The sequence below is a fragment of the Stenella coeruleoalba genome, assembly GCF_951394435.1.
Source record: "Stenella coeruleoalba genome assembly, chromosome: 7".
In the NCBI taxonomy this organism is placed as follows: Eukaryota; Metazoa; Chordata; class Mammalia; order Artiodactyla; family Delphinidae; genus Stenella; species Stenella coeruleoalba.
In genome coordinates, this window is record NC_137153.1 from 101,246,929 (window position 1) to 101,259,929 (window position 13,001).

Consider the following 13,001-nt stretch of genomic DNA (forward strand, 5'->3'; position numbering starts at 1 on the left):
GTGTTATTTCCATGTTAATATACTATTGGGCTATAACTTTAATTTATCAACCAGTAACTCTCAACAATGGAAGTTTGGTTTCTAAGCCCTGTTCTTTCTTACTGACTTTAACCAGGTAAAACAAAGGGTATAGCAAATCCAGGATTGGTTCTCAGTATAGATATTAATTTAAACTCTTTTCTGATTGTAGTTTATCATTTACTTATAGATTGAGGTAGCTCATTCGATCAATATTAGCTATAATAAATAACAATAATAAAATAAACAACTTCTTTTCAAAATTGAATTCCATTCTGAAATCTCTCAAGGGAGGTCATGGATTATTTAAAAGGAAATCACTTGAATAAACATCATCTAAACATAAAACAATAGAGAAACTATATAAACTCATCTAGGCTGAAGAAACAAACAGAAACATTTAGTACTAGATTAACTCATCTCCCTGGACTGATTTAAAACTAAGATAAACACTAAATTACCTTACTATCCAAAATGCCATTTCTTTCCATTTTAGAGCAGTGCTATCCCCCGTGTAATTTTAAATTTTCTAGTAGCTAACCAAATTTAAAAAGTAAAACAACAGCAAAGACAGTGAAATAATTTAAATAATTTAACTCAGTATATCAAAATATTGTTTCAACATGTAATCAATATAAAATAAATGAGGTGGTCTTCGGTATCAGGTGTATGATTTACATTCGCAATACATCTATTCCTACCAGCCACATTTCAAGCGCTCAGTACCCCCCTATGGCTACAGTATTGGGCAGGAGTAGTCTTTGAGGACTTCAGTATTAACTGATTCTTTACATTCTGAGTTCGAGAATTTCTTTTATGTTACACGCTGCCTCTAAGGTGTTTAGAGATCTGCGAAGCACAAGGAGATTGTTTTACTCTCGGTCCGTTGTGATCCAAGACTCCACAGCATTAGAACCAGCGAGGGAGGAAGGCCATGGGACACCCTGGCGCCCAGGAACGTGTCTTGGAGGAGGGCCTGAGCCGCTCCGAGTAATGCCCGGCGCAGCGGCTGCGAAACCAGCGTTGGAAGTTGGACTGCGAGACAACTCGGGGTCTGCCTGGAACCCCAGGTCTTTTCCTGGGGCGCCCTGGAACACCAGAACCGGACAAAGGGAAAGTGTTCTCCGAGGTGGATACAGGGACCCGCTCCGCCGACGGAGGCCGGCCTAGGGCTGCAGTGCTGGCCGCCTGGGTAGCCTCCACCGGTCACTGAGAGGTGGGCGGAGGCCTGAGCCCGTAAGTGGGGGAAAACCCTGCCTGCGTCCTGGGGAGAAGTCTCCCAGGGGCGCGCTCACGACAGTGACGCCACCGGCGCGAGGGCGGCAGGGTGGGCGGAGAGGAGCGGCGCGCACCGCCCTTCGGAGGCGGGGGGGGGGGTGGTGGAGGCCGCGGTTCCGGAGGGCCGGGGCGGGGCTGGGTGCGCCGGCGAGTCTGGGCACGAGCCGGCGGTTTCGATTAGTACGCGGAGTTGCGGCTGCAAAGGAGGGCACGGAGCTGCGCTGCCCGGAGCCCAGCGGCGAGGCGGCTAGGCGGCGGGGAGGCGGCGGCTAGGCGGCGGCGGCGGCGGCGGCGGCGCAGGCGTTTGGGATCCAGCCGGCGGCCGCGAGGGGGTGGAGAGGCGAGCCGGAGCGCGGGGCCACGGCCGCCCTGCCCACTGCGTCCGGCCACCGCAACGCCTGCATCCGCGAGCGCGCCCAGGCCAGCGCGCCAGCGAGTGCGCGCGGGCGGGGGCGCGCAGGCCCTGCCCGCCCCTTCCGCCCCCACCCCCCTCCGCCCCTTCCTCTCGCCACCTTTCTCTCCACTTCTGCGACCCCGCGCCGGGCGCCCACCCTGTCCTCTTCGGGAGCGCTGTCCGCTGCGGCGGCCGGAGCGGGCCAGGCCGGGGGATGGCGCTGCTGGACCTGGCGCTGGAGGGAATGGCCGTCTTCGGGTTCGTCCTCTTCTTGGTGCTGTGGCTGATGCATTTCATGGCCATCATCTACACGTGAGTGAGGGGCAGCTGGAGGATCCCGTGGCGGGGGTCGAGGCCTGGGGACAGGCGAGGGTGGGAGGAATTTCTCTTTGGAGGGGATTGGGATCGGATGGGGGTGGAGAAAGCTAATTCTCAGACTCTTCCTCCCATTCCCTCTCCCTGTGCATCAGCTGGGGCGGGGGGTTCATTGGAAGAGAAAAGTGGCGAGTGAGGGAATGGCTGGGCTTCAGGCAACTGCACAGCCAGGGGAAAGGAGACTATGCTCTTTTTACGTGTCAGGCGGAAGGTTGCTTGCTTGGTTTGATTGTGTTGGGGATTCGTGTGGTTTTTCATCTGGGCCAAGATGTATGGTGTATTGTGTTTTGTTTTGTTTTTTTTCCCTCGACCTGGGCCACGTTTCTATTATGGTGATGATCGTTTTCACCCTTCGGTGAGCTGCACACAGCCACCTGGAGACCTCCCTGTGGATTTTCTTCTTCCTGGAAGAGCTCTGTGTCCTTAGATAGGTGTGAAGCACCTGTCCACCTTGAAAAATGTCCACCAAATGTCAGAGCTGGCGTTGTAGCCTTGAGTCATGTCAGCTTGTACATTTCAGTGTGGTTTTCTTTCCTTTTTTTTTTTTCCCAATTCCTTATTTATTACCTTGTTTAGATGTGCCCCCCCCCCCTTTTCATTAGATGCCTTTCACTGGGGACACAGTGACGAGCACGACAGAATTCCTGTCCTCAAAGATCTTACATTCCAGAAGGGAGAGACAGATAATAAAATTCCGAATAAGGTTATTTCAGATAGTGATAAAGACTATGAATAAAATAAACCCGGGTAATGGATGAATATGACATAGAGTGTGTAGCTACTTTTGATATTTCAATTGTTCAACTGTCTTTAAAATGAAGGAAGCCTTCATGAGGATATGAAAGAATTGGCATAGAGCGCATTACTCTTGGATTCACTGGATTTTTAGCCCCCCCAAAAGATGATGGTGCATAGTGATCTTTACCACCCATTAGAATAGGGTATATGTTAGTAGAAGAGAGGGGAGAACTTTAAGAAATTAATTACTTATAGTTTTTTTTCCTTTTCACTACAGAAAAAGTGTGCTTTTTCCTTTTGGAAATGCTGCATTTTATTAGTATAGTGTGGCATTTCCTGGTACTGGAGAAAGATGCTACATTGTACAAGGCATACTGATATTTCTTTGAAGATTAAAGAAAAATGCTTCTTGGACACTGTTGATCTTAGGTTTTGGAGTTTGTGAGCTGTAGGCACTGAACATTCTGGAGTTCATTTTAAATATATGAGTTCTTAAAAAACAATTCTGTCACTTTTTCCAATTTAAAAATAAGACATAAGACATGCTTACTATATAGAGCATTTAGACAGTATGGAGAGGAAGAAAGAAGAAAGTTCAACACACACACCAAAACTCCATTACCTGTCAACCTTTTGTGACTATCGTTCCAATTATATTTCTGTGGGGGGGAGGGAAAGGAAGGGAGGGAGGTAAGGAGGGAGAGAGAAAGGAACCATATTATGGTTGTTCTTTCACCAGCCTCAAAATTCATCTATTTAATAAATACTTTCTGGGAAGCTCTTTTGTATATACAAGGCACTGTTCTAGGTGCTGGAAATAAGATTGAAGAACAATACATCCAGGGCCCTGCTCACATGGAGCGTCCATGTAAAATATCTTGAGTAATTTTCTCATGTCAATAAACATATGAGGGACTTCCCTGGTGGTGCAGTAGTTAAGAGTCAGCCTGCCAATGCAGGGGACATGGATTCGAGCCCTGGTTGGGTAAGATCCCACATGCCGTAGAGCAACTAAGCCCATGTGCCACAACTACTGAGCTTGCGCTTTAGACCCCGTGAGCCACAACTACTGAGCCTGCGTGCCACAACTACTGAAGCTCACGCACCTATAGCCTGTTCTCCGCAACAAGCCACCTCAGTGAGAAGCCCGTGCACTGCAACAAAGACCAACGCAGCCAAAAAATAAATAAATAATTAAAAAAATAAAATAAAATAAATTTATGATCTCTCCATCATTTTTAATAGATGTATGACATTTTTGTTTATGAGGTACTAATATGTATTCATTGTTATTATTGATGGGCATTTAGTTTATTTTCAATTTGTCAAGATTACAAACAACATGGTGATGAATTCATATGCTTACATCTTTGAGAGATGATCTCCTTAGTTTACATTCTGAAAGAGGAATTATTGGGCCAGAAGTGGTGCACATTTTAAACTTTGTTACATATTGCCCTATAGGAAGGTTGTATCTATTCATAGTCCTTGTAACATTGTATGATGGTCCCCATTTCCCCTTACTAAGTATCAGGCTTTTTACTGTTTTCTGTTTTTTATTTTCATTTCTTTAATTACTAGTTCCATTGAATGTTTTTCATATATTTAATACTAGTTACATTTAGTTGTAAATTTCATACTCAGTCTTTTGCTTGTGCTGCAATGTATTGCTGTGTTAATCTTTTTAATAGGAAGATTGTTCTTCTGTGATATGTTGCAGTTTTTGCCCACCTTGTTTTTTTTTTTTGTTTTGTCTTGTTTCTGTTTTGTTTTGTCTTCCAACTTTGTACATGTATTTAACATGGAGAAAAAGTGTGTACCTGTGTGTTTTAGGTAGTCAAGTCTTTTTTTTTTTTTTTCCTGACTGGTAAAATTTTTTATCTTCTCCATTTCCCCCAACTATTATATAGTAAGTATGTTTTTCGTTTAGTATTTTGAGTTTTCTTAGATTCTTTTTTTACACTTTACCCTTACAAAGTGTACCAGTATCCACTGTTTTAATGAATGAAGTATTATTACCTTTATTACCGTATTACTGGCGAGGCCAGCCCCTCCTTATTCTTATGCAAATTTTTAACTTTCTATACATTTTTATTTTAAACTGAACTTTAGAACCTTTTTTTTTTTTCAGACTCTAAGTAATCTTGTATTTAAATTGGAATTGTTAAATTCACAGCTTGATTTGAAGAAAGTTGACTTCTTTCAACATAGGACCATGATGGATCCCCTTCCCTCTATGATGTATACATAATGATAAAGCCACACTTCTTTCACACTGGTGATGTAGCTTAATACTTCAAATAACCATCTGGGGAAGTTTATACTCTTAGACTGTGACAACTCCAGAATAGTTTTAAGTTATTTTGTGCTTCATGATAAACTGCAGAATTTTCTTAAATACTTTTTTACTTAAAATACTTCTAGTTTTTGAGACTAGTACAAACTTTAGCTTAGTTAAGATACTGTAGTCTTTGTATTTCTTTTCCAATGCCCCATAGAGTTACCGTTTATATTGACAGTAACAGGATTCAGAAAAGTTATGTGAAAATAGAATAGAGAAAATGCAATTAGTTTATAACAGATGAGTAGGAATCTTCTATCTTTCTGAAATGGATAACTGAACATAAAGTAAATAATCAACAGCTTAATTTATGTATAAATTAAATCTTGCCTTTTTAAAAATTAAGTTCCTTTCATCTCATCCCACCATCAAAATTATTTACGTGTTTGATTTGATTCCTTTCTTACTGAAGTAAAGATACTTCCCAATTTAATGAGTTGTTTTCAAGCAGAGCCCTAAGGTTTTGTCCTCTCCTCTCTTCTGTATTTAGTAAAATTGCAAATTTGATAATCTCCACAGTTTGACAAGCAAGGTTAAAGAACATTGGCAATGATATTTTGGTTAAAATATTGTGCTAAGCATTCTGTATTTTATTGAAGAATATATTTTCTGAACAGGTGTTCTGTGTCCTCTCAAATCCTTTTTAAGTGAGGTAAAGTATAAATAAAATAATCATATATTGGTCCTCTCCTAAAACCTTGTGCCTGCAACTGGTGGAAATGGAGCCTATTTTCAAAACCTTATATGGCTCCATATCTGGTCATCAGATTAAGGAGCATAATCTGTGAGCTACTAATGTTTAAAAATGTTTAAGTAATACAAACATTGTAGTGAAATTGCTGAGAAAAACGATAAAACATTCTTTTTTAAAACCAGTGGTTATTTTTTCAAAATTAAATACAGTGTGTAATGGTATCTAGATAATTTAGATTCAATGTTCTATTGTATTGTAACTTCTTAAAATGAGATAAAGAGCTAAGTATTGGACTGTATTTTAAAAATGGAGCTGAATGTGATTAATACAGTGAACAATTGTTCAATGAAACTTTTTGCTCCAATTTCATAAATATCTTACAATTCCTATATGCCTACAATTTAAAAAATTGAGATGATTTATAAACTAGAGAACCATTATTTTCAATATTTTCTGCTCACTGGTATCTCTACCTACTGCTTTGCTCCTTTCCAGATTTAGTATCGACTGATGCCTAATCATTTCATAACATATTTTAGATGGCAGACATTTGTGGGATTTTGCCTATAATGTCTCCCCCTCGCGCCGCCATGGCTTGTGGGATCTCAGTTCCCTGACCAGGGATTGAACCCCAGGCCCGTGGTAGTGAAAGCGACGACTCCTAACCACTGGACCACCAGGGAATTTCCCTATAATGTTAAAGATAACATTCAGATTAGAGCATTTGAAATTCAGGGCTCTTATTTTGAAGATTATTTTTCCTAAAACAAAACAAAACAAAACATAACAACAACAAAAACACTAATGATTATATCCTCTGTAGGCGGAGTTGGTTAAGTGATCTTTATGGATTTTTTTCCTTTTTTGAGAGCTAGTGTGGTTTGATAGCTTGGGGGCTGCTGTTTTCTTCCCTGTTTAGCCGTTAGGAGCCATACTGCTAGATAAGAGTATCTAAGCAAGACACCTTGCTTTTTTCTCCTCTCACTCCCCCATCCCTCTCCCTCCTTGGATTTATCATTTTCTCCCCTCTACACATGGTATCCTAATGTTTAGTGTTAGGCTTTATCTTTTCTATTAATTGACTGGAGGTGCCAGGGTATGGTGGAAATACTTCTTGTATCCATAAATATTAACTGCCTTCTACTAAAGCAGAGGTCCTTTTCCTGAAGACTTTTTCTCAAGTTAATTCTGCCTTTCCTAATTTTTCTAGTATAACAACTTTTATACCTGCTGCACAGCTTTTGAATGGAGTTTAAATACTCACTATCAGGATAACTGTGATAAACTTCCTGTTAGAAAGTAATTGTGTTTTTAATGTGAATTTTAGCATTTCAAATGTTATTTTTAGATAATATGATTTTTTTTTGGCCTTAAATTCATTAATACATTGATGTTCTGAGCCTTAGTAGAATGTAAATTGAGAACTTATTTTCTGGGTTTATTCCTGAGGATGTACTTGGACTTTGGACAGATGTTGGTCAGTCAGGGTCATTGCTATCAGAACCACTTTTGGGTGCACGAATAAGGCAATTGAGCCCCTTGAACCTGAGCCTGGGGTAGATACAGAATTGGACTATATTATGATAGCTTTAAAAAGCAAAAAGGAAATTGTAATTGAGTTTTAATATTTAGTGATGATTCTCTTGATTCATCATTCCTCCCTTTTCCTACCTACATTATTAGTTCAGTACACGTTATCTCTGCCCTAGATTATTGAACTCTCTCTACTCTCTGGTATCTTTACCTACAGCTTTGCTCCTTATCTACTTTATTTTTCTTATTGTAACCTAATCTTTCTGGTGCAGTAATCTTGGATCATGTGCTTAAAATCTTACCATGGTTCCCCATTGCCTTCAGGTTAAAATTCAAATTCCTTAACAAGACATGTATAGTTCTGTAGGAGCTGAGCCATCCCCTGTGCCTGTTTCTCCAGCAACACTGAATTACTGGCCTTCCTTGAATATGCAATGTCATTTTCTTTAGAATTCTCTTTCCTTCCTTTTCTTCCCCTTCTCTCCCTCTTTCCTTTTTGTTTTACTAACTCCTACTCATTCAAGTTATTGTCAACTTTAGCTCTTTATTGGAATTGGCACCCCCTCTATGTCCTTCCACAGTATCTTGAATTTACCCATCTAAACAAATAGGTGTTCCGTTGTCTCTTTCCCCACTTAGATTATAAGCTTTTGAGGGTAAGGAGGTGTCTTTTTTTTTTTACATGTTTATTTATTTTTTATACAGCCTATTCTTATTAGTTATCTATTTTATACACATTAGTGTATATATGTCAATCCCAATCTCCCAATTCATCCCACCACCATCACCTGCCCTCACTCTCCCCCCTTGGTATCTATGTTTGTTCTCTACATCTGTGTCTCTATTTCTGCCTTGCAAACCGGTTCATCTGCACCATTTTTCTGCATTCCACATATATGCGTTAATATACGATATTTTTCTCTTTCTGACTTACTTCACTCTCTATGACAGTCTCTAGATCCATCCACGTCTCTACAAATGACCCAGTTTCATTCCTTTTTATAGCTGAGTAATATTCCATTGTATATATGTACCACATCTTCTTTATCCATTTGTCTGTTGATGGGCATTTAGGTTGCTTCCATGACCTGGCTATTGTAAATAGTGCTGCAGTGAACATTGGGGTGCATGTGTCTTTTTTTTTTTTAATTAATTTATTTATTTTTGGCTGAGTTGGGTCTTTGTTGCTGTGTGCAGGCTTTCTCTAGTTGTGGTGAGCGGGGGCTACTCTTTGTTGCAGTGCACGGGCTTCTCATTGCGGTGGCTTCTCTTTTTGCAGAGCATGGGCCCTAGGTGCGCAGGCTTCAGTAGTTGTGGCACGCGGGCTCTAGAGCACAGGCTCAGTAGTCGTGGTGCAAGGGCTTAGTTGCTCTGCAGCATGTGGGATCTTCCTGTCCAAGGCTTGAACCCATGTCGCCTGCATTGGCAGGCAGATTCTTAACCACTGTACCACCAGGGAAGTCGCAGAATGTGTCTTTTTGAATTATGGTTTTGTCTGGGTATATGCCCAGTAGTGGGATTGCTGGGTCATATGGTAATTCTATTTTTAGTTTTTTAAGGGGCCTCCATACTGTTCTCCATAGTGGCTGTATCAATTTACATTCCCAGCAACAGTGCAAGAGGGCTCCCTTTTCTCCACACCCTCTCCAGCATTTATTTGCAGATTTTCTGATGATGCCCATTCTAACCGGTGTGAGGTGATACCTCATTGTAGTTTTGATTTGCATTTCTCTAATAATTAGTGATGTTGAGCAGCTTTTCATGTGCTTCTTGGCCATCTGTATGTTTTCTTTGGAGAAATGTCTATTTAGGTCTTCTGCCCATTTTTTGATTGGGTTGTTTGTTTTTTTAATATTGAGCTGCATGAGCTGTTTATATATTTGGAGATTAATCCACTGTCCGTAGATTCTTTGGCAAATATTTTCTCCCACTCTGAGGGTTGTCTTTTCTTCTTGATTATAGTTTCCTTTGCTGTGCAAAAGCTTTTAAGTTTCATTAGGTCCCATTTGTTTATTTTTGTTTTTATTTCTATTACTCTACAAGGTGGGTCAAAAAAGATCTTGATGTGATTTATGTCAGACAGTATTCTTCCTATGTTTTCCTCTAAGAGTTTTATAGTGTCCAGTCTTACATTTAGGTCTTTAATCCATTTTGAGTTTATTTTTGTGTATGGTGTTAGGGAGTGTTCTAATTTCATTCTTTTACATGTAGTTGTCCAGTTTTCCCAGCACCACTTATTGAAGAGACTGTCTTTTCTCCATTGTATATCCTTGCCTTAAGGAGGTGTCTTACTATTGTATCTTCAGTGCTACTTGGCACTCAATTATTGCATGTCGAATGAATGATCTTTGAATTTTTTCCAGTAGTAATGGTGGGATTCTTGCTCACTCATTAACTTAGTGTCATTTGGCCATTGTGATTTGAGGTAGATGGACAGAATTTGGGATGTATTCAGTGGCCATGGTCTTTAATGAAATTAATTGGACCAAATGGAATCTTTATCTCACTATTTCTAACTAATCGTGGTTCAAATAGAAACAGGCCGTATCAATAACGTAATAACCCACAAATTATTTGTTAGATTTGAATTTTCCCCCCACGGTTTTCCAAAGGGAATACCTATGGTGCCATCATAATCTTTACACTTAGATCTGCCCTTTGGGAAATTGCAAAGCCATTAGTTGCTGTTAGCAAAATACCTTGATCTATTTATTTCCCATACACTAGGGCTGACTCTTGTCACCAAAGGGTGAGTGAGTGGAGTTTTTTGGGGAGGGAGGGGGAGCAAAATTAATAAAGATCTCCTCTTTGTTTTTTATGGTGATGGAATCTTTCGTGTTTTGTAGTGTACAAGTCTGTTGTCCATTGGAAATAGTTTGTGTTTTCCTCTAAAGCTAACTCACTATTGGTTGTTCCGTGTCCTCTGGGGAATCTTGTGTCTACAAAGTTAATGTTGCACCAGGTATGCTTTGTGTTGCTGATGAAGCCCATTTTGCTGCAGTACCATTTTTGACAAGATAAGTGCGATATGGAAGTAACATTAGTCATGACACATACTGATTATTAAACACAGTAACAGGCTTCCAGGGCACAATCATAGCTAACGACAACAACAGAAGGCTTTTATCATTGAGAATTGCTGGCATGGACTATATGAAGTAGGGGATCTGCTGATCAAGCAATCAACTTAATTTTACATGAAACATTAACAGCCTTGATGGCACGGAGCAGAGGAGAAAATTCCTAATGTCAGATAAGTTGGTTCAGCTGAATTGCACAGCACAGTCTGGGACTGTTGAGCAAGGTGAACTTTGCCCTCAAGGAATCCATCTTCTCCCTTAGAAGCTTCTAGGGAGATTCTTGTGCCTCACTTCTGGGAGGTGTAGCGCTGTCTTAAGATTGCTGCAAGGGGCTGACAGAAGGGGACGAGCACAGCCAGCCCTCTCCCAGAAGTTTCCCCTCATTCCAGGCCCCCCTGCCACCCAAAACTCAATTCGAATACAAAACTGTACAATCAGTCATTTTAAAATGGTGCAAACCATTAAATAAACTGTTGAGTAGGGGAGACTAAAGATTTGAAAGATAAAACAACTAAAATGACGGAAAGGACAGTAACAATTTTAGAGACTGAGATGTTAGGAAATAAAAATCAACGAGGAAAAACAAGGCCATCCTATCAGCTCACAAGTTGAAAACCCTTAGGCAGAGAGGCCATGAAAATTCATCAGGCCAAAGCAGCCATAACCCCAGCAGAATATTCCGGAATACTCCTTAGCATCCCTTGGAGTTCTTTGAAGTGTTCCCTGAATAGATGTCCTTCTAGCTCGCAACGGAAAGCAGGACCCTGAAGGCCTGTCTTTCTTGCTCGTGATTCATCTCTCGTGACCTTTTAGACTGAAGTGACTCTTACTCTGAGAAAGCGCCTCAGATGGTACCTACCCTTCTGTTCCCTGTCCTTGCAGCTGGCGGGTACAGCCCTGTGGCAGCTTGCTGTGAGCATCTGCCCCTCCCTGTCTTTGACAGTGACATGCCTTAATTACATGAATTCGATTTTCTTTTTTTCTTTTGACTCCAGCTCTCAACTTCAAGTGTAATTTAGAAATAATTCCTTGGGAAAATGAGACATATTGAAAATTTACCCCGCTTTCTTGTCTTCCCCAGTTGCTCCCTTAGTTTCAGGATCATTTTATTCTTCAAAAATGAAGCCAATCAAAACCACTGGCTAGTATATAAGAGGTTCATTCCTCTTTTACCTAATGTGTTCCTGAAACGTAATAAAATCAAATTTCTGAAAATCAAATGGACATACATGTTAGATGGGGAGATTCTGTTTCAACAGAACTAAGGAAAGTATTAAAATCCCAGACTGTGGATCTGCTGGTCCTGGTGCCTGGACATGCTGCCACTGACTGAGAGCTTGCCGGGTATTAGGGGCTGCGGGGAGGGGCTTTCTCTCAGGCCTGGACCCCCGGGAGGAAGGCTGCATTGTAGTCTTTGCTTTGGGAACTGTGTTAGGTGTGGTGATTTAATGGTCAACAAAACAGAATACTGTCCACTTTGGAATGCCTGAAAATATCTTCATGAGAGACGGTGGTATTGATTGAATTACATAGTGACCAGTAGTTGCTTTGTACATTGTACGTGCAGCATTGTGGCAATTATCTTGCCTCCGCCTCTCAGCTCTGAGGGTGACAGTCTCTCCCTCCAGCAGAGCCAAGGGAAGGGGGGGATTCATGTGGCTACAGAATCCAACACTTTGAGCCAGGCTCTGAGGATGGAGGGATTTCGAGAAGCCAGGACTATGCAGCACCTCTGCCCAACTGAGAACCCATTTAATAGTCTTAAAGGAGAGCTCACCTAATAAAACAGTAACAGGTCATTTTTGGGCAATAATAATTTGTGACATTTAGTGCCTCTCACTCTCATACTTGCATTGTTTTTATACTTTTGGATGACGCCTATAGAACTTTAAATTGGTTCCTAAATTTTGAGTGTAATTCAAACCTTGAATACAATTTTAGCTTAAATACTGGATATAATTTAAACTTTACATTAAATGTTTTATCCCATATTTTGACTTATTCTGTTTTAACCATGATTTGAGACTTTTGATGATTCCCTTTTCCCCCTTTAATCTTTCTTAATACGTAAGAGTTGACTTTATGTTTAAAAAGAAAAACAAGCTTTGTGACCACCTAGAGGGGTGGGATAGGGAGGGTGAGAGGGAGAGAGATGCAAGAGGGAGGGGATATGGGGATATATGTATATGTATAGCTGATTCACTTTGTTATACGGCAGAAACTAACGACATTGTAAAGCAATTATACTCCAATGAAGATGTTAAAAAAAAAAAGAAAACCCACATAATGGTCTAATCTTTTTTTTTTTTTTTTGCGGTACGCGGGCCTCTCACTGTTGTGGCCTCTCCCATTGTGGAGTACAGGCTCTGGGCGCGCAGGCTCAGCGGCCATGGCTCACGGGCCCAGCCGCTCCATGGCATGTGGGATCCTCCCGGACCGGGGCATGAACCCGTGTCCCCTGCATCGGCAGGCGGACTCTCAACCACTGCACCACCAGGGAAGCCCCCTAATCTTTAAATATATATGAAATAATCTTTAAATCTATGAATT

General features: G+C 41.1%; 1 protein-coding gene across 1 annotated transcript in view; it reads left to right on the top strand.

The window, feature by feature from the left end:
* Positions 1-1,598: 1,598 nt before the first annotated feature.
* Positions 1,599-13,001, top strand: part of UGCG (UDP-glucose ceramide glucosyltransferase) — a 34,462-nt gene continuing 23,059 nt past the window's right edge. The window contains exon 1 of the mRNA XM_079926776.1: positions 1,599-2,002. Coding sequence (XP_079782902.1) covers positions 1,905-2,002 — 98 coding nt within the window. The 5' untranslated portion in view covers positions 1,599-1,904. The remainder of the gene's footprint in view (positions 2,003-13,001) is intronic.